The sequence below is a fragment of the Cydia splendana genome, chromosome 1 (genome assembly GCF_910591565.1).
Source record: "Cydia splendana chromosome 1, ilCydSple1.2, whole genome shotgun sequence".
Taxonomy (NCBI): domain Eukaryota; kingdom Metazoa; phylum Arthropoda; class Insecta; order Lepidoptera; family Tortricidae; genus Cydia; species Cydia splendana.
Window position 1 is genome coordinate 21,053,510 of NC_085960.1, and position 22,300 is coordinate 21,075,809.

The 22,300-nt window shown below is 36.8% G+C and overlaps 1 protein-coding gene across 2 annotated transcripts in view; it reads right to left on the bottom strand.

Moving 5' to 3' along the window:
* The window catches only part of LOC134791874 (pituitary homeobox homolog Ptx1), a 66,517-nt gene that overhangs the window by 9,491 nt on the left and 34,726 nt on the right, over window positions 1-22,300 (bottom strand). For both annotated transcript variants that reach the window (XM_063763006.1, XM_063763000.1), the window contains 2 exons: window positions 20,691-20,816; window positions 13,952-14,193 (listed from right to left, as the gene is read on the bottom strand). In XM_063763006.1, coding sequence (XP_063619076.1) covers window positions 13,952-14,193; window positions 20,691-20,816 — 368 coding nt within the window. The remainder of the gene's footprint in view (window positions 1-13,951; window positions 14,194-20,690; window positions 20,817-22,300) is intronic.

The window sequence follows — 22,300 nt, forward strand, 5'->3', positions numbered from 1 at the left end:
GAAATGGTACGAAATCTCAGGTCATGCCGATTCACAGCGCCAAAGCCGAGAGAGGCATTCAGAGGATGAACAGCTCAAATACATTATTATTCACATTAGTGTTCTTATCATCTAATTGTTAATTTATTTACATGTTTGCCTATGGACATCTAATTTCAATTAAAAGAGTAGCTTTTTCCTGCGGGGCGGGAGTGTCGCGAACATGCGAACCGGCTAATAGTTGCCAGCGTCATGGAGTAGATGGCGCTCGCAGTCATGTTTAAGTTAAATAACCGCTTCTAGGTTATTGTGATTTTTTAGGACAAGACAAGAGGGTAGACGCCGAACGATAGTAAGAAAGGGAGGTTATGTGCGAACAGATACGGAGGGAGAATTTTGCTTTGGGGATCAATTCAACGGCTTTCTTATGGTGTTATTAGATTAATGATGTGCCTCATGTAAATTGTGACTAACGTATATCAGTATTCAGAGTGAACAGTGATCCGAGGGAATTGTTGATGGCTAATATGAACTTATGGTAAACTTAGTGTGAGGAATGGGGTCGCTATAAGGGGAGGTTTGGAGGCGACTATGAGGTTCAAGAAACCAGGTGGATAATCAGGTGAAATTCATTTTATATGCAGGTAATAAAGTAGGACACCAGCAATGAGTGAATCGTCATCTCACTAACGCCCAGGCCTCATATAGGTATGTAGTATGATTACATATCGCTAACCAGTATCAGTAAAGGCATCATCTCATTCGATAGGTTAACAAGTATGGTGAGCTTGACGACAACGGTATAAAACTGGCGAGTCATTGATTATCAAAAACTCTTCAGTCACCACAGATAATTAGGAACATGAAGAGTAAAAATCCGGTCAAACAATAACAGAGCCCAATAATTAATCTTACCTCGGGCTAAGTACAACCTAAACAACATCGATCGCGGGGCTCATTTATCGCACCCGCGTCGCGTCCGATCGCCCCGCTCGTCCGTCTTCATTCCGGCCGCAATTAGAGCGGCGGTTAGGACGTGGCCGGAATCGCGGAATAACGCGACGTCAACTTTGTAATGAGTAAAGTTAATAGCTACGCAACGCCGCGCGAATCCTGATTCTGATTTAAAACTTCGTACCTATTGTTCTAATGAGGTTTAAGGTTTTACTATGCATTTCATAACATTATTCTTGCTAGGTTTATTTTTACACGACTGCCGAAAAAAAAGAGTGTTTACACGACTGCCGAAAAAAAAGAGTGTATTGTTTTCAGCGTTCATGTTTGTATGTATGTGAGTTTCTTTATTCCAACGTAACTTCTGATAGCCTTAACCGATTTAGACGTATGATACATCATTAGAATCCTTACGTTATCCCGGCTGACATAGGCTATGTGACGTCATTATAAAAACAATTTGGCGGACTTAATACGCCATAATACGCAACCTTTAGAAAAAAATATCGTGCAAACCTATCGAGTAGGGTATCAAAATGAAGGGCTTTTAAAGCCGATTGATAATACATATGCATCATGTGGGTATAAGTTTGATTTTGAGAAAGTAAGAATTGACAACATATGTTAAGAGAAGCTAATCTCATAAAACCAAATATATTATTGAATGGGATACTTATTAAAATAAAAGGAAGGGGTTTGACGGCTGATCATAAAAAAATATATTATATTAGGTACATACTACTCATAGTTTTTAAAAGATGATCTTAATTACGCTAATGGAATAGAAAAGTTTAAAATATAACTTCTATTTATTAATCGATACGATGCAGAGTCCGCCTAAGCTAACTCTGCACCGACTTTGGCAGAACAAATTGTGAAAGTCAGTGTTGGCCGAAAGTTAATGCGAATTGAAAATGTTGGCCATTAACCATTATAAATTGAACCTTAAACCGTAACGGACGATTACAGATTACGGTTCAATTTATAATGGTTAATGGCCAGCATTTTCAATTTGGATTAACTTTCGGCCAACACTGGTGAAAGTATCATTATAACCGTATGTTGAATTTTAACATTTATGATGATGATATTTTCACACTTTGTCTTAGCGAATGCCATGCAAAGTCAGCTCGGTATTATCTGGATCAAGCCCTCATACTCTAAGCGTGCGCGCTGTACGCGTTCCGAAGCCGGGCGCCTTCGGCGCCCTCATACTAAAAGAGTCGGGCGTAGGTAGCCCGACGTACGTGGCGCGCTGTACGCGTCCCAAAACCGGGCGCCGAAGGCGCCCTCATACTAAAAGAGTAGGGCGTAGCCCGACGTACGTGACACGCTATACGCTTACCAAAGCCGGGCGCCTTCGGCGCCCTCATACTCAAGTCGTCAGGCGTAGCCCGACGTACGTGGCGCGCTGTACGCGTTCCGAAGCCAGGCGCCGAAGGCGCCCTCATACTAAAAGAGCCGGGCGTAGCCCGACGTACGTGACACGTTGTACGCTTACCAATACCGGGCGCCTCATACTAAAAGAGTCGAGCGTCGACGTAAGTACGTGGCGCGCTGCATGCGGTCCAAAACCAGGCGCCTTGGACTTACTCATACTAAAAGTGTCGCGCGGACGTGGCGCGCTGTGCAAAAATATGGTTGGTTTAAAATGTAAAAAGTATAAAATAAAATTAATTAATTAAAAATTAAAAAAAACACGAGTGTTTAGCGAAGGTTATAAACAGCAAACGCAAAAGTTTAATGCTCATTTAAGATCGTGACTGTACCTGTGCATTTTATTTCACTTGCAGTCGGGGACCTTTTAAATGGGAAAATGTCAATACATCAAGGTCCCCGACTGCAATTGAAATAAAATACACAGGTACAGTCACGATCCTAAATGAGCATTAAACTTTTGCGTTTCCTGTTTATAACCTTCGCTAAACACTCATATTCTAATTAATATTCATTAAGATGACTAACACTACTAAAAATTATTTATGTATTTTTAGTTCGCTTTTTAGCAGTCGTGCTTTTTTAATTTTTAATTATGTTTAGTATGTTAATAATATACTGTAGGTACTACTTTCGGACGCTTTACGGTCCCTTTTCCTATATTACATCAGTCATCGATACATAACGATAGATGGCTCTCAAACTGGAGGGTTGCTGATCTCATCTTAAATGATACACAACGTGATTTAAAACTGCTAATTTTTTATTACCGAGGACTCCCTGCAATTTGTGTAGGCTAGCGGCCTCCAACTCACGGCCGGATTCAGCCTGCCACTTTGGCCCGCGAAAAGTGTCGAATTCCGTATACTTAATTCGGCCCGCGAAAAGGAAGCCCGGCTGCAGCGCAGCCCTCAGGTAATCCCTAGATTCCAGCATGTAGCTTCATTTCCGTTTAAACCTTCACTTTCGTTTAAGATATCCTAAGATTTAGATTTTAGATTTCAAAGTATACAAGTTAAGTTTTTGGCAAAAACTTCAGTTTTAGTAAAAGCTTTTATCACTGACTGTACTTTTCTTTTCTTTACGATGAGTATTAGTCTAGATGAGTAGACAATTCTAACAACCCCAAACACAATTATATAGTTTGCGTTGTTTTATCACAGAGTTCCCATGACCACCTCCTGTCTCCATTATCAGACCAGGACGATGGTACCTTAATATTGCATTGTCACCTGCTTTATGTACATATGTATACAAATTTTTAGCTTCATCGGATGTCGGGAAATGGGTCAAATTTTACTTGCAAGATTTGAGATTTTACAAAAAAAAATAATAACATAAAAGCTTCTAAATAAATAGGTACTTATACTGAAGTTGGAGTATTTGTATTTCGGAACATTAGTAGAGGTAATATATATAAGATTAAAGTACGCGTCAGACGGGCAGGATCGATGCGCGGCCACTTTGCAGATAGCTGCTGATTTATGGGCCTTCCGTCAGCGCCGACGGCCCGCTATTATTCATTGCTACACAATAACAAAAACTGCTGAAATCTTACTACAAATCTCTACAGAAACTTGTACCTACCTCAATATTTCTATCAAGCTTTTACTTTTATTTTGTCTGCTGTCTCCTTATATAAATGATCTATACATAAGTAAATGGATCTCTTTTAGAACTAAGCAATTGGACAGAGCCGATTTGCAGACCTTCTGTAGCTCCGGCAGTGTTATAAATCTGCAGCAGTGAATTCCGTTAAAAGTTAAACATATAGGGCGGTGAAATATCACCGCCTTCCTACTCCTAGCTCACCGCGCGACACTGATAGCATGTAGGAAATGCAATTCGCGAAGGATTGAGATGGATGGGCACCGAGGCCTTAACTTCGGCTGCACATCTGTCAGGGTTGTCAGGACGGCGATACAGTGCAGCGACGGGCGAGGTGATAAGTCGCCGTAAGTGGCGATTACTCGCTCACGCCCAGCTATCGATCGGTTCCTCGCCGATAAATCGTGCAATCCAAGCTCGAGCAATAAATATCGTCCCGCCAGAGGTATTTGTCTCACTCAGTGGCGGGCGCACCCAGCCGAAACGGTAAATAATACCCTCCTCCTCGGTTAAGTGAACATGAACGCTCGTTTCCACCCCATATACAATCGTTTGTTTTTCAAAACATAAATTTCACAAATTCGCATGAACGCATGTGTGGTAGGTAACTCAGAATTTATGTGCTGTTATTCTTAAAAGATCTTCCCACGTAAGATCCAATGTGATATTTAATCTATTATATACGTTATAAAAGTCTGCCAAGTTCATAAAATTATTTTGCTTTGCCCAAGTAACTAATGGATTAATTTTATAGTGATTTCCTTTAAATAACAGAAGGATATCGTAATGGTGTAACTGAAATGCATAGGTAATTGTAGACCCGTAAGTATTATCAGGCGAATGCAGTATATACTTTTATTTTGTTGAAAATATTATGATAAAATCGTGGGTCAATAAATAGTGCTGTAACGACTATTTCTTAGATTCTTTAAAACTATATGTATGTCTACCGTATTTATCTTGGTTGACTCATTATGAAATTGGTGATTGAACCGCCGCAGACCGTTGTCATAATAATAATAATGTAATGCATTTAGTATTCGGGTTCCACACGGTTTAATTACAAAGTGCCTACTCCTTAATCCGTTGTTCGTCAAACTGGGGCGTGATGGCCCGAACCCTAGGGGAGCCTGCGAACTGGTGGTAAGTACGAGTGGACTCGTAAAAAATGTAAATATAAACAAAATCATTATGATTGTGTGTGAAATCTGAGCTTAGCAATATTGTTCCTGTCCATACACCAATAATAACCACCGCAATACCACTAGTAAAAAGTCTGAGGAAGACGAAAGTACACACTACCGCAGACCGAAAAAAGCTACTGCCGTATTCGAACTTCAAGATATTCACAAGAGACGACACGTACTAGATCCATTCTAGATACGTTATAGTTTAGATTTCTACTAGTTCTCTTTTGCAGCTCAATTCGGGCAACCAGTGTGACTTTTACGTCAGATAGTGTTAGATGTGAATTGGATCTCTAAGTCATATCTTGTGGAAATCGTTCAGGAGTATCTCCAGAATCGCATAAATGTCAAATTTGATAGGTTAGATCTTAAACATATCGTTATCGTATCTTGGTGACGTCTAAAAGATATCTAGTAAATGTCTATTTCAAAATCCGAATCGGGCCCCTAGTTCGTTGGAAAAAAGTGGAAAACGATCGTTCGGCACATTATTCGTGGTTCCCATGGTTGAGTCGAGACCTCTGGCCCATTCGACTCAACTCAAACTAGTATCAGTGAAAGAAGAATGTTTCTTTTTCAATTGCTATCAAATAAACCAAAAAATATACTAAAAACAAGAGCCTTATCGGTAATATTAAATCAATATTAAAATGTGAAAGGATAACCTACAATAGCACATTAATTACCAATTCACACAAACCGCGCCGTTTCCCATTGAAACCGCGAACAAACGGGTGAAAATAACTCCACAGGAACTTTGGGGTGCTCAATAATGACAACAGAATGATATTTATTTAGGTGCACATATGTGGAAATAATTTCCATTATTTGAATAGGCGGAGGCAGGGCAGAGGGTCGCAATATTGCGTCCCTGCTAATCCTTTAAATATATTATTGCACGTTGGTGACCGTACCCTACCCGGCCGCAAGGAGGGACAATTTTTAATGCTCCCGAAATCGATATTAATGTTTCTTGTACCAACCACATTTATTCAATGCGCTGTTTAGGTACTTAGAAAAAAAAACAAAAAGCAAAAACCGAACTTAAATATTTCATCGAACCATCTAAAATATTTTTAACTATTACTTTTAAACCATTTTTTACCCGGCTATGAGAGGGGTTACGATTTTAGTAGTCAATGTCTGTATACTATTTACGTGTACTTCATCATAGCGTCAAAACTACTAAGCTAATTTTGATTAAGTGGGTGTCAATCGAGTCGTTTTTATGGCCTAGGTGTCATTTTTAGTTAATAGACTACTTACGAAATAATTGAATACTTACAAAACGCGAGGACTGGACAGCCAGGTTAAAGTTTTTAAATATCTTGTTGTGATTATTACCTTTATTTTGAATTCACTTTCAACTGATTTGTGTTAACATTATGAACAACTTATTCTTAGTAGGTATTATGTAGTCTCAAGACTCTCAAGTCATGCTCGGATATCAACAAAAACTCCCCTCCGGTAAGAACAATCTTTGGCAACGTTTTTCTAAACGATGATGAATTGTTCATCTAAATAGAAAATCTTGTCAAATCAACGTCCGCAGATTAACCACGGCCTGATGAATTTGCTTCTATAGTCATTACACGGTCAGACTGCGACCAAATTGCCTTAAATTTTAAATTAAACTGGAATCACAGTTTTATTAGTGTCATCAATCAAATAACGCTCTAACAGAACGCTTACCCTCTGTTCTGAACCAAACAATAATCAACCTTATGTTGTAGAATATAAACTTCATCTTACAATAATAGCACAGGATAAATCACTATTCCAAAGTCAAATAAACACGCGCTCATATAAATGGATAGAGGATATAAACTTGGAATTGACTCTCGCCGAATATAGGGTTGTCTCATTGTAATAAAGAAGTCAGACGTAAATTTACGGTCAAGTTTTGGCTTCCGAGTCCGAATTGTTCGTAAACTTTACAAGTATTAGGGATATTGAATCACGTATTTATAGAACAAAAAGTTACAGAGTAAAGAATAATGGAACGAAAATTTCAAATACCTTACAACACACCTTCAGATTGCGATTATAAATTAATTGTTACAGTTACTTATAATATGTATTATCAATTATATTAATGTGTTATTCTATACTATTCTCGGATTAAAAGAGTTTAAGTTTTTACTGTGTTCTCATATCTTAATATCAATCAATATAACATACGATTGAGTGGTGTGTTTTAAAAATCAACATTAATTGGTACTATTGTGTTAAAAAATTGATGAAAACCATCTGTCAATGACAAAAGAGTTTTAATAACTTACTGCAATACCTACTTCAGGAAAAAAATCTTTCACTTGTTACCCTATTCTTCCTACCTCAAAACTGATATTCCAGTTAACTCCACTCAAAATCTTTGACATTTGGCCAAGCCAGAACCGGAAAATGGTGTGATTTATGTTCGGACTGGATTAGCGACAACCCTACGGTGCAGATATTAAATGCACCCCGCGGCGCTGCAGCCCTGTCACGGCCACTGGCTTACGACGTGGCGCACACTTCGTAGCACCAGCAGACCAACTCTCCATACTATTGAACATGCAACAGTGTCATGTTGTCACTTGGTATGGAACGGATATGGGAACCCGTCGTTAGTTAGCTTAGTAGTTGGTATATAGGCTAGGCCTACGACCCATTACTAGCTATACATACTGGGTCGCAGTGATAACGACGATCCTGTGCTCGCTAGGATATTTTGTCGAAATCGGTGCAACATCAATTCCACTTTATCCAAATTCAACTTACCTATTTCCCACACTTGCTACGTTTCCCATATTTACCCATGCGTCATTACGATTGCTAACATTTTGTAAAACTCTACACGTTTTCTTTCAAAGTTCTAATTTTCTTAAATGTTTAACTCATCTTGTAGTTTTATGAACAAATTGACGGTATTTTATCTATCTAATACCTTTAAATGAGCAATTCTTGTTTGTTTATATATTTCGGGGATCTCGGAAACGGCTCTAACGATTTCGATGAAATTTACTATAGATACGGAGGTTTTCGGGGGCGATAAATCGATCTAGCTAGGTCTATCTCTGGGAAAACGCACATTTTTGAGTTTTTGCATGTTTTCCGAGCAAAGCTCGGTCTCCCAGATATTTAAGATATAAAACACTGTGTAGATGATTGAAAGAGTACCTACCAAACACTGTGTTGCATTTGACGACGGAGTGCTTAGGTCACTTAGTATTGCGAGTATTTGACCTCAGTTTCCGTTAGTCAAACTGGTAGTTCAACTATAAGATACAAAATCAAAAATAAATTATGAAGGTATCTGGTTGGCCCCCTGTTGGTTAAACAGTTAACCCACGTTCGTACAAAACGCGAGTCCTTACACTGTTACACATTTGTGAACTCGTTTATAGATAAAAGCCGTGTGCAATGCCGCTGACAGCCGGTGTGGCACGAAGCATTATTTATTTTACCTGAAAACGTTTCAGGGTTTCACGTTTCATTTTTTGTTTGTTTTAACACTGTCTGCGTTGTATGCAAACAGTTTAGCAGTTATTCTTTTTGGGTACATCTACCAAATGAATGAATGGCATGAATTCTGATTGCAAACTGGTACGAGTAGGTAGTATATTAAATCAGTCGTGCTACAACTTGTTCAAATGTAAAACAGAATAACTAAAATTCACTGGACGACTATATTTGGATGTAAAATATACATGGTGGTCAAAAAATAAATGCATTCCCGTTGCCAGGGAGGTTTGGGAGTATACTGAGCAACTTTTACTATGGGACCAACCCTGTAATCGCGAAAAAAAAAATTACGCTCCCATAGAAAATGAACCAGTCAAAATGTATGAAACAGCCAATTTTTTTTCGTGATTTCGGGGTTGGTCCCATAGTAAAAGTTGCTCAGTATCCCAAAACCTCCGTGGCAATGGGAATGCACTTATTTTTTGACCACCCTGTACATAGGTTTTTAATCTTCACTTCTTATCTGAACTTCATACATTGTTGCTAGTGCGAGTAATAATTGTAATATACCTGCTGTCCGATTCGAACTTTAAGATACGTCATATGTGTGTCAAAAGTGACGTTAGTGTTTAAAGAAACGTCACATTTGACACTGTCATATCTAATCCATATCGTTTCTAGATCTATATATTAACTGACGTATCTTAAATTTCGAATCGGGCCGCTACTCGTTCTCATCAATCACATCTCAATGTGTAATTGTCCTTTATGTCACAAAATTACGGGTGCTGTGAACTGCTGTCAACAGTATCGGAAAAATTAACGGTAGGTTTGGAGATATGTTCTATTAGGCTATGTTTATTTTAATATCTTCAGTTTATCAAGTTCAGTTAACTACAAAAAATAATAAGCTACAATACATATAAAATTCATTTTCATCAGTTTGTATTCCTAACTAAATTAAGTATCGAAACTATGTTCACTGCTCACGGCAGATCGATGGGTTAATTCCCTTCCCAAACGTCAATAGCGTGGTTCAATGAGTCGTGTCTCCCAGATGAAATGTGTCGCTCAGATGAGACGTCGCGAACTGTTTCACGGCCGATTGCCGACGATGTCTATTGCGAATTCCTCGAAAACTAACAAGGACAGAGGACAAAAAAATTATGTAAATGTGTGTGTATCAATTTAGTAATAGATGCTTTCGGATTTTATGACAAATCTAAGAGTTATATTTACATTTTCCTTTATACGTTAAACATCCATGTTAAAAATATTTATTTTTTACAAAATTTCAGAATATATTTATATATATAATTATCCAACATTTTTTAACCATTTCAAATGTGTTTAATATTAAAACAAATGTTTTTATATTACCTACAAAAGAAAATAAAAAACTGACCAATTCAGAACTTTATGGTACTAACCATAAACTCTTTCATGATACATGGTACCTAATAAAAATATACACCGTCGCATCTGACAGTCCTGTTGTCGCTCGGTAACCTAATCATACAATTTCAGGCCGAATTAAATTTTTCAATTTTTGAAGCGGTTACTCATTCGGAAATCGACTGCATTGATTTGTTGCCCTCGATTGATGCCCTGTGGTAAAACTTGCCCAATCGCTGCCAATATTGAAAATTTGCTATGACTGTTAAGTTACCTACACGCTTCAGTTTTAAAATATACTCACGTAATGTTATCACGACCTCCCAGTTAGTTTATTCTCATACCGATCATAAAATCATGTTCACACCCAATTTGCACCCGACCGTTTTACAACAAGCGTTTAGTTAATTCATATTTTACGGCTAATTGAGTCATAAGCAGGCAATGACCCTAATGAGAACAAAAATAATGTCGGTCGATTTGTCGGCGCGAGCGCACGATTTATTGGGCGAGCAGCGCTAAGCCCGCCAGGGATTAGGGTTGTCAAAAAACTATCCATTTATTTTCAATTTTATTGCAAATTGACTTTAATACTTTAAATAATGCGTGCAATCTGAAAAGTCCGAAAATCGTGTTTTGAAAGGAATAATCTAAATAGAATGGGCGAGTTGAAATGATCAGAATTCTAATAACCAATTTCATTTGACATGTGGTGCGCCTTAGAGAGAGAAAACAGGATTCACCGTCAAACATCGCTTATGTTAGGAAGTGAGAATAAATACATAATTACTTATAAAAAATATTCTTATTAAAGTTTTTCAGCAATACAATTCTTGAAAACATTAACCAATACAATAAGTTCAACAGTCGAGATGAATGAGACTATTTTTACTTCGTGTAAACAATAGTGTCCGACCGAAGGTTCGGTTTCGGTTTCAGTTTCGGCCAGTTTCGGCCAAAAAATCATGTTTCGGCCGTAGTTTCGGTTTCGGCCAAAAAACGGCCGAACCTTTCGGCCGGGCCGAAACTTACGAAATCGTACTTCGTAGGTACTATGAAACTAAACATGTGACAAAGATCAAAAGTTGGGGAACAAGTAGGATAACAATATTAATACACCTACTGATTTGATTTATGTTTGGTTTATTAGAAAACGCAATTCCCCTAATCAAGGCGCCACTGGACGGTTGACGCAGTCTTAATGTGTATAAATAGTGCAGTGACCAAGTTGAAGAATAACAACTTTCGTAGGACTAAAAAGGTTTATACCGACAAGTGTTATTGTTGGATTGGAATCAGCATGATCTACTGATTATCGAAATGGATGTGGCTTTGTGAGTAGATTACAAATATATCATAGTCTAACATGTTCACCACTTGGTCTAACAAATTATTAGAAAACTTTAAAAAAATTGACAATCCAGAGTTGAATTTGAACTGCTCTAAATTGAAAATGGCTGAATGGATTAGTACAAATTTTATACAAAACGACTGTGAATATTTTCTATACTATGTCTAAAAATAATTAAACAAATATGTATATCCAAAAATAAGAAAAGTACATCAAGTTGAATAACAGTATAAATTTCTGTTACAGTAGACTACTAAATACTATTTTTTTTACTGAAAACGTACCACGTGGGGTCTGAAAAGAAAGGGTTTTGGTTTTGTCAGTAGATTACAAATATATTTAAACGCCCAAATACTGGAAATGAAGTATGTTATATATTTTGTAATTTACTCATAAATCGGTTTCATTTTTCATTTAATACATCACATGGTATATTTTCAGTGAAAGATTGATGATGATGTATTTTACAAGTTTCCCATAACAGAAAATTATACTGTTATTCAAATTGATGTACCTATTTCTCTTATTTTTTAATATTTCTGTCTAATTATTTTTGAACATTATATAGAGGATATTCACAATCACTTGGTATGTATTTTAGAATAATCCATTCAGTAGTTTTCAACGTAGAGCAGTTCAAAATCAACTCTTCATTGTGTATTTTTAGAACGTTTTCTTCTAGTTTGTTAGATCAAGTAGTGAAAATGTTATAGTATGTTACATATTGTAATCTTACAAAGCCGTTTTATTTGGTACCCCACATGGTATGTTTAAAAGAAAAAAGGTTAAAACTTAGTACTGCCGACTTTATGACGTCATAAAAACTCATTCCACCACTTTAAGAAGCGACAACATGTATTTTGATAATCAGTAGACCATGCTGATTCCAACAATACCGCTTGTCGGTATAAACCTTTTCGGTCCTACGAAAATCGTGAATAAGGTAGTATCTACGAATTGGCCTCTCCTCTAAAAAGCGGTTTTATGACATATTTTCAACGATTTTAACAAGTCTACAAAAGGTTCGGTTTCGGTTTCGGCCGAAACTGGGGCCAATGCCGAACCTTCGGTTTCGGTTTCGGCAAAAAAACATGTTTCGGTCGGACACTAGTAAACAACACTATTTCATGAGTTTCATGAGCAATATTCAAGACATTTCCGCTCATTTATTGTCTACACGATACATCACGATGGTATAAAATATAGTATGAAATTCCATTCTTGATATTATTTCAAATGTTCTGACAGCCCTGCATACATTCCGATCGCAATGTTTTGAAGAACACACGCGGTCGATTGCACTCGAAATTAATATCTACTTGAAGTGTAAGTCTGGACTGGAAAGTATCGATTTACACCATTTTGTGGAGGACTTGGTTTTAAATATGTTACGTGTAATGGGTTTTATATACTTATGTATGACAGGAAAACGACGATAAATTGCAAAGCAATTCTTTAGTTGAGAAAACTTAAAAAAGGTAGAAAAAATCTGTAGTATGTAGATACCTCTATTTTATTTAGATTCGTATAAAATTGATTTTATGGCCCTGACCCGTAAAATCTCATCTGCGAACACGTTATTCATTAATGTTTTTCGTAACCAATGGTCCAGATAGAGTCGTCCGTCTTTTGTTTTACGATCTGTTCCTGTGTAGAGATTCACCGAAAGCAAACGTTTTAGGATTAAGTCGCGCTAAACCTCGACATACCGAAGAAACCGTCAAGTATTCCGTGAATCCCAGAAAACATTGTAAATAGAACAGTTCTAACCGCAGAATCTGTAACAGGCCTTCGGAACTATTGACAGTGAGTGTGGGTGCGATCAGTCTTAAGCCGGGGATTATGAGAAGACCGAAATAGACGGTTCAAATGCTCAGGGATTAAGGGATTCCATGTTCCGTCGGAGGCACAAAAATACCGAGCAACGGATGCGCCGATTAGTCTAAACACTCGCGCGCACTGCACCTCCGCACTGGGACAAAAAGTCACTTCTATATTTAAGATTTCTCATTAATTTTGGCTATATGGACAGTTACGGTGATCCGATCTATAAATTACTCTACATTACCCTTTCAGTACTTATGATTAAATGGTTGTGTTAGTTTAGTACCTATGTAGTTATTTGCCCTTGTTATAATTTGCCAAATTTTATAGTTATATTATAAATTGCATCTATTTAAAGTTTTTTTTTATTTAACGTGAATGATGTATAGTACTAACTTTTTCTCGTTCGGGTGTTTACCACCAATATAACAATATTTACCTATTGAATACCTGATTATTAACTGCGTTCAAAATCATCAAACATATTATAAGTACCTTGTCACTTTTACAACTTTTGTAACATGGATTTTAGAGTTGATTGTGCAGTTACCGTGCCGGAAGTTTTGTCACTTTAAGACAAAATTGCTCTATGCTAACCAATACCACTACTTATTTAAATAAGGCGGTTAGCACAATAGACACATCGGAACGAAGTGCGAGCGGGATGTCGCTATAATACGTGCATAGCGTTGTCTCGTTCAAACATCGGAGCGACGTACGAATCGTATACATTGTGCTAAGCGCCTAAAGAACAAAACAGTCGACTCACCCTAACTCTCGCCTCCGTGAGGTTGGTCCACATGGCGATCTCCTCCCTCGTGGACATGTCGGGGTACCGGTTCCTCGCGAACGTGGCTTCGAGCTCCTGCAGCTGCTGGCTGGTGAAGTGCGTGCGCTGGCGCCGCTGCCGCTTGTTCTTCTTGTCGCCCTTGTCGTCCAAGCCGTCGTCGCCGCCCACGCCCGGGGTCGTCGACTCCGTTTTGATCGTCGCTTCTGTCAGCGGCCGCGAGTCTGCGAACAAGAAGTGCATCACATTATTATTTTTTGGCACTAAATCGTGCAGAATGGAAGAAGAGGACAGGGAAGGCTGACCCCAAGTAAATGGGATAAGGTCTGGGAAGAAGAAGAAGAAGTCAATTTCTCAGGCAGTTAGTTAATTTCTCTGTTGCTCGTTTTTAAATGTCCTATACCAATATTAAATACTCCTTGTAATAACTTAAAAAGGCTTGGTTTTGTACAAATCCGTTAAATACGTATGCTAACTCGGGGCACGTTCTAGGGATTTCATGTTGATAAATAAAATGTCGATATATATTTATACATGTGCTCACTGAAAAATCCTCGATTACTATAAAGAGGTTCTATATGTCTTATATTGAGCCTCTTAAGATAATAAAAGTATAATGATATAAATTCAGTCAAAATAATCTTACCTACTATGACGTCAATTTTAAAATAAAAAGAATAATACACGTTTAAATTTGTTTAGTGTATTTGTGACGTCCCACGGTCAAAGGTACCTTATGGCGGGTATGGAGTTATGCATACCCCAGTAATCTACAATAGATAAGCTATCGATAACACAAAAGATCAACCTTCTAGGTTGCGTAGTTACAGAGATATGATTTTTTGAAAATAATGTTGTGAAATGAGCAACTTTACGATAGAGAAGTTTTAAGTTTAGCCGCCTAAAAAACTATGTTCCTGAAGTAAGTTACATAGTTGACTACAAATAATAATACCTTATATATCTGAGATTTAAAAAATATTGCGACTTGTTCTGTAATGCAAATAGAAACTTTTGATATCGACTGATTTATGTGTATACTAACCAATCTCTTGAAAATAAAGTTTTATTTCATTTTCACGATTGATTGCAATGAGCTCTCAAGATTTAAATTTTATCTATTAGAAAACGACACTGACAGACAGTTTAAGCAAAAAACAATACCGATTTAGAGGTGAAAATGTATTTTCTGACTTTTTCATATAAAATCACAAAATTGAATATTTTTACTTTTAATGTGACACACAATCAATTTTTCTGAGCACATATGAAAGAAATTCTGTCATTCAAATGAAATAAATCCTAAAACCCCAACTAAATACTATATTTAACCCCTTATGCCACTTTAAACTTACATAACAATAACAGTATTTGCTCCATACATTTACGAAAAGGTACCTTATGGAAATAAATCTAATAATACATCACTACAAAATATCAATCATATTACAGTTTATCTTTTATGAATAGAAAATATTAATTTACATTAAACTGACCCAAATTTAATTAGTTCTTCGTCATAATAATCTTAAAAAAGACCAATAATTTGTATGTAATGAAAAGGTACCTTGTGATTAAGTTACATGATGAGGCATGATGATGATGATGGAACAGTTAGGATAAACTAATAATATTTTGGGGTTAACCTGGTTTAAATCGTCTATTTCTTATCAATAATATATTTCGGTTGCTATTGAAGATAAGCGGCATTGAGGTTCAATGACCTCAGATATTCCATAAGGTAATGCGTCTGGTATTGGCATTTTTCAGCAAACCAATGGCTGATTTACTGCATGCGACCAAACCAAATGAAGATTATTCTAGTTAAGAAAGACTTGACGAGAGTAACTTTGGTATAATAGCAGGCTACTTGGATTTGTGATGTCGGTCGATGTACGGTTATAATATTTGCGAGGCCCCCCAACCAGAACTGAAATTATCAAATTAGTTTTGCAGAATGCTAATACAGTTCTCTACCAAACTTCTTTTCCCGTATTGACTAGTTTTTTTGGGAATTTTCAATCTTTTTTCCATAAGGTACCTTTTCTACTAAACTCTGAGACGACATTACTAGGCTTATAACTAACTTATAACAAAAATAAAAACAGGTAAACAAAGGTTACGCATTAAGGTTTCAGATCACACAATAAAAAAAAATTGAGCATTTTTTCACCTCTTTACAAAACATTTCATATCTCCGAAACTAGAAACCCTCATAAGGTACCTTTTCCCGTGGAACGTCACATTTATTTTAAAATCCAGAGAAAATAATAATACATTTTTATGTTGAATAACATGTGTTGACAGTAACATCGATATTTTTACATCGATAAACTATTTTGCTACATCACTTGAGTATTCGTGCCCCGAATTAGCACAGGTGTGCTTATTTAAAGGTTAGGTTAACAATGTCCATGAATGTCTTTGCATTATTAATGGTAATGTTTCATCTGAAATTGATCGTTTTATTAAGATTAATTAACTGTTGCTTTGCCCTAATGAGATTAGGTTGGGCATATTCCATTTTTTTGCAAATTTTATTTGGATTTACGAATAAAATGTTTACAAATTAATAGACAAATGATAAACAAATGTTTAGCATTAGGTTGTAAACTTTATACTATCCTAAAAGTATGTTCAACCCCTCTAAGATATGAACAATAAATAAATATCAGAATAAAAAATAACATTATCAACGGTCAGGAAAATCATCGGTAGCGGCGTTAAATCGTGGCTTACTGCGTCTAATGCTTTTACGACGCCCGTAAATTTAAGCTCAATGCACATCACGTGCTTTAATTATGCAATAAAATCTATAACTTATGCAAGTATCGATATTTAAATTACTAATTATTCTTAACAAAAACACGGGTTATGCCGCGATTAGCTAATTATTAATCTGGATTAGATGAATTATTTATTTTTTGTATAAATTTCAAGTTTTGCTAATGATCTATCTACCTAGAAGTACCTAACCCTTTTCTCCAATCTTACAGTAACCAGGAAAATGATTATGTAATCAAAGAGTTTATGTCGAGTGCAGTTCAGTTGTATAACTTTGTAAACCGATGGCAGTCATCCATGGACGCAACGCTCACTTATCAACACACAACGCAGCACCTCTATAATTACACGTACGTACATACAGCGGGCTTATCGCATTGACACTCGGATCCAGCCTAAACCCATGCGCGGACTGATTGCCATCGGCCTCGTATCTCGAATTGATGTAATAACCTATCACTCCCTAACGAAAGGGGCGATATGCATTCCGGTACAGTTGGTTTCGTAATCGTACTATAATTCGTGGTCCGAATAATAATAAAAAATCTATATCACACAACATACAACGATTAAATAGAAGTGCAGAAATAACTTCTTAGGTTTTATTCTTTCTAGTCTAGGGGGTATAAGCAGATGTAGGTACCTATCCGTATTTCTGTGGTAGTTGTTGCGGTTCGCATCCAATCGCTGTGGGATGTGGGATGGGTGTTGTTGGAAGGTGTTGTCGACAATTTAGGGACGGCGATGTGCCAGTTGTACGCAGTAATAAAAACTTCATCGTATGGTTTTATAGAGCGTATATAAATTAAAATTGTTATAAGTAATGTAATTATGTAATTAGTAAGTTTCACACTGAATTGTCCTTCAATTGCAATAATTCTAGATTACAACATAAATCAACTGTTGGAAAACCCACTGCTTCAATTATATTGCAATCTAGAATTTATTTTCATATGTTATTATCATTTATTATTTATTACATCTTATCGGCTTAAGGGTTACAAATTTATTGTACCTAGTTATCTTGATTGAAGACTCAATAAATAGTTCATTTAGAAATCGAGGCCGGCCGCGCCGCTAGTAAATGTAAGCATGTTCGCATGCTGCTTTTGATTAACGATATCCTTCAATGTGTCTACAAATTATAATTTTAAATCTGATGGTGACAATCTAAAATTAAATCGTAGTAATTACAGCACATTTAGATATATCCGTATTACTATTAAACTTATCCAATAAGCACTTGTACGTACCTAATACTTAAAACTGTCTACATACATCTATTTAATAGACTTAATTTATTCTAGTTAAACCCACGATTATATAAACTCGATTATGCAAACGTCAAATAGATATCTAACGTGAATTTCTAATAACGCCGACGTTTCCAATCAAAACGTTTGCGGAGGATTATCGCGCGCGTATCGCGTTAATTTCGACAACTTTATTAAAACCATCAATCTGTATGGTTTGGCAATCTCATTGGCGTATAATGAACAAGGTGGGATTACGGTCTCAGGTTTAGGCGGAGCGCTACCGGTGGAACTGGCGATAAGGTCGATAGAGGTTGCGATAGCGGCTATCGGCGATACGCTTTGTGAGTCGCCGACCGATCCATCACCGCGCGCAACCTTTGCGTTGTACCGACGCGATATGGACGTGTAAATATCGCACGAACATGTGTTACCGATATCGGTACACGGCCACTTCAACGATCACTCTATTCGATAACATCTTTAATGTACCAAGTAATAGATAGTTATATAATAAGTGTCTGTTTCTGTCGACACTTATTGTTATCGAACACGCAAGATACCGGGGTTTAACGACAAACTATATTATTTATATGTAACGGTAGTATGACAATTCTTCATCTTATCAATTATCACTTAATCTTGATAGAAATCAAGATGATTAAGTGTCAAAATAGCAAATTCATACACCGCATGATGTAATTAGATTTGAATGATTGGTCCAAAACATAGACCTACTTTGGTTAATCGAAAAGTAAGTATGGGTGCCCAGAAATCTTACTAATCATGGAAATTTATGATTTTTTTAATTATTTCTGAAAGAAGCCTGCTATCGAAATTATAGAATTCTGTTACATTCAAGGTCAATGTCAAACCAATCAACAGTATAATGCCACAGAATGAAAAGCATAAAAATTGCATAATTAGAGCAAGCCGTTCGCCGGCATGTTTGTGAAGGCATTAGAATAAACGCGACGGTATTTGCCGTAGGTTTCCCGGCGCTCGCTCAGTTTGCTTTCAGTATCAAGTTTGTCACTTTGTGTGGCCGCTTTAATGAAGAGTTATAATTTGCCACGCTGTTGTATTCCGTGGGGGTACAAATTCATTGGCGTTGAAGGTGAAAGTCCTGTTAGGAAAATCCTTTATATTCTTCTTTAAATATAAATAATAATAAATGGTCTCTACTTCGCATATGTCTTTGACTTCGCACTAAATGAAAGATTTATGAAAAGTTAGTAGGTAGGCGCAGATTAAGCAGCTATTATACAGCATGGTCCAAACCTTGACGACCAAAACATTTTTTTAGGTTCCTCACGTCGTGAGCTACCAGAATATAATACCCCATGTAATGAGTTATGACTTTTTTAACTTTTAACTTTTGTTGCGAAATTCCGGGGTTCCTAAACAGGGTAGGGTAACTGCATTCCCGTTGCCAGGGATGTTTTAGGATTTACTGAGCAACTTTTACTATTGAACCAACCCCGAAATCGCGAAAAAAAATTTGTCTGTTTCATACATTTGTTGCTGGTCCATTTTCTATGGAAGGGTAAAAAAAATTTCGAGATTCGGGGAACCTTGGTCCCATAGTAAAAGTTGCAAATGCGGCGACATGACACTTAGTACTATGCCTTATGGGAAACGGTCGAAGAGATAGTTCAGATCCGGAAACCGCTACCAACTTTTAGTATGTTGTTGGGCATGGTATTGGGTCTCCAAAACTGCCGGGAAACAGCGGCGCCGGCCATCTACTTCAGCGGAATGACGTCATCAAAATGACTCCCGCTTCGTTGCGAATATTGCATATTGGTGTGGGGTATTGAATGAAAGCCTGTTAAATATGCTATATTTCATTTGTACAGTGTGTACCAAAATATACAGCAGTTTAAGAGCCATTTACAAAAGAATCAAAATGATGTAAAAAAATATTCAATTATTTGGGTTTTACAACCAAACCAAAAGTCGGACGTTAAAGCAATGTACTACAAAATTAAAGACGACGTCTGACGCCATACGTTGATATCAATAAAATTGGACCAAATATGTGGAAATTATGCATCAAAATGTAGGTATTTGCCCATACAAATACATTAAAGTTAAAAAAAATCTAAATTGGTCATTTTCAGGATAATCCGCGTAAGCTTCTAGTATGTTATTAGCAATATGACCTGGGTTCTAAAACTGCCGGGAGACCATCTCTATTGTCCCCCAGTCACGAATAATGACGTCATACAAATAATCACTGCCGAATTTCGTAAAATGTAAATTATAGCTATACTATGAGTACACATACATGTGTGTTACATGTAATGAAAGGTTATTAAATTTATTATAATTCACCTTTATTATAATTAACTAAAGCAACTGTGTCAAAGATACCTTTCATTGTAAGTAATTACTTCTATAGTGTAGTTGCATATTTTGTTTTTCCAAAGTTTATAAAGCATGGAATAGCTTTACATTATTCCTATGCAATGGTTTGATGGGTGAACACTTCAGTAGTACACACGTGGATGTGTCTTTAAAAATATGATCTCTTCACATGGCTCTTTCTTTGTCTTCAACAACGTACAGAAAACTAATCAGATGTGTCACCAATGACAAGTCTGGGGTCAAACATCAGTGATGACAATGACAGGTCTGTGGTCACCACTTACAGCAAGGTCAGTATAAAGACATGTACTCACTGTCGTCGTTGTGCTTGCGATCGCGGCGCGGGCGTGGCGGCGCGTACAGCGACTGTTCGACGCCTGAGCCGCCCGACGTCAGCGACGAGTGCCCGCTGTCCCGAAACTCGCCTGTTTCCGCCCATACTGCAACATAGAAAAAAATCTCAATGCAACTGCAGAACATTGTTTCCTTGACATGATACTCAAGAAATTTTGGTAATTAGGTATGTAGGTAGTTTCAAAATCCCGGTCCGCTGACCAAAATAATAATGCTCACAGGCTTACGGTGCGTAAGAACAGTTATTTTTGTTTAATTTAAGCATTTATTATTTTATAAGTCGATACTGATGATTTAATTGTATTATTTTATAGTGCCTCTTACTTAGCAAAAAGGTTCTAATACGTTACTTTTATGGTGTCTAGTAAAAAATAGTCATAACTTAAACATAGCTTTGTTACCTAACTGAAAATGAAGTCGTAGCACGTGTCAAGCCACTTTCATATTATACATAAGAATATTGCTCTTACTTCTTTTTAGGTCTATTAATTAGGTATCTCCTTATTTCATATAAAACCTGGAAAACTATTTCGCAAAACAGCCAGGGGGAGTGTAAGTAATTAGTTTCAGGAATATCAAAGAACCATACATTTTAATTTAGTGTACATAATAAGAAACAAAGTTCATTTTTGGGAAGCTAATACCTGCAAATTCCCACTTGTCCACCTTTGGTGTGTTATAACTTATTACTCCCGATTCTCTAACTAAAAATAAGAATTTTGGAAATACACTTCTAACTTCAATAACCTCATTTGTTATCGTTTTCAGATAATCATGTCTGCTCTTGAAAAAGCGATAATTTTCCAGTACATTGTACTAAACTTGTACTTTCGTGTTCCTCGAGATACTTACATAGTAGAGGTATGCGCTGGAGCACATGATTTGTGCTTTACTGATAGCTTTGGTGTTCTGAAGTGCCGCTATCATATCATTGTAATGTTATTTGTATATTATTTCAAATCATTAAATGTACCTACTTAAGTAGTGGCTCACAAAATAGACCTACATTCTACATTTCCTTAAAATATATCATATAGTTCCTTAGTAAAATGGCTGTAACATACGGACAGACGGACGTATAGACGACGGACAGATGTCATGTCGAAACTATAACGGTTACGTTTTAGCCATTTTACGAAAACGTAAATTATCATTATTTATGTGCCTAAATCAGGGATCGGCAATATTTTGAGAAGAGCGCGCGGTAGGAAAATATTTTTTTTTTTTAAAGAATCTCAAATGTTGTTTTCCGGTACTTTAGAACTGCGGTACCTTGTTATTTTTTGAGCGACTTCAAGAGTCGCAATTGTACCATCAGCCGCAAAAGTATATGGCGACTTTATCAATGAATTCATTCATAATTTCTCCACGCAATTTCGCAGCTCACTGTAGTGTACTGTAGCCGCGCTTTAACCTATTTAAACCTAAAAATTACTTACTTTTACAGTAGGTACAGTCATCAGCAATAGTATGTTACACAACTAGGGCCGCAAAAATATATGACGCGCTCTTATTGCGCTCCAAATAAGAACGTGTCACATATTTTTGCGGCCCTAGTTGTGTAACATAC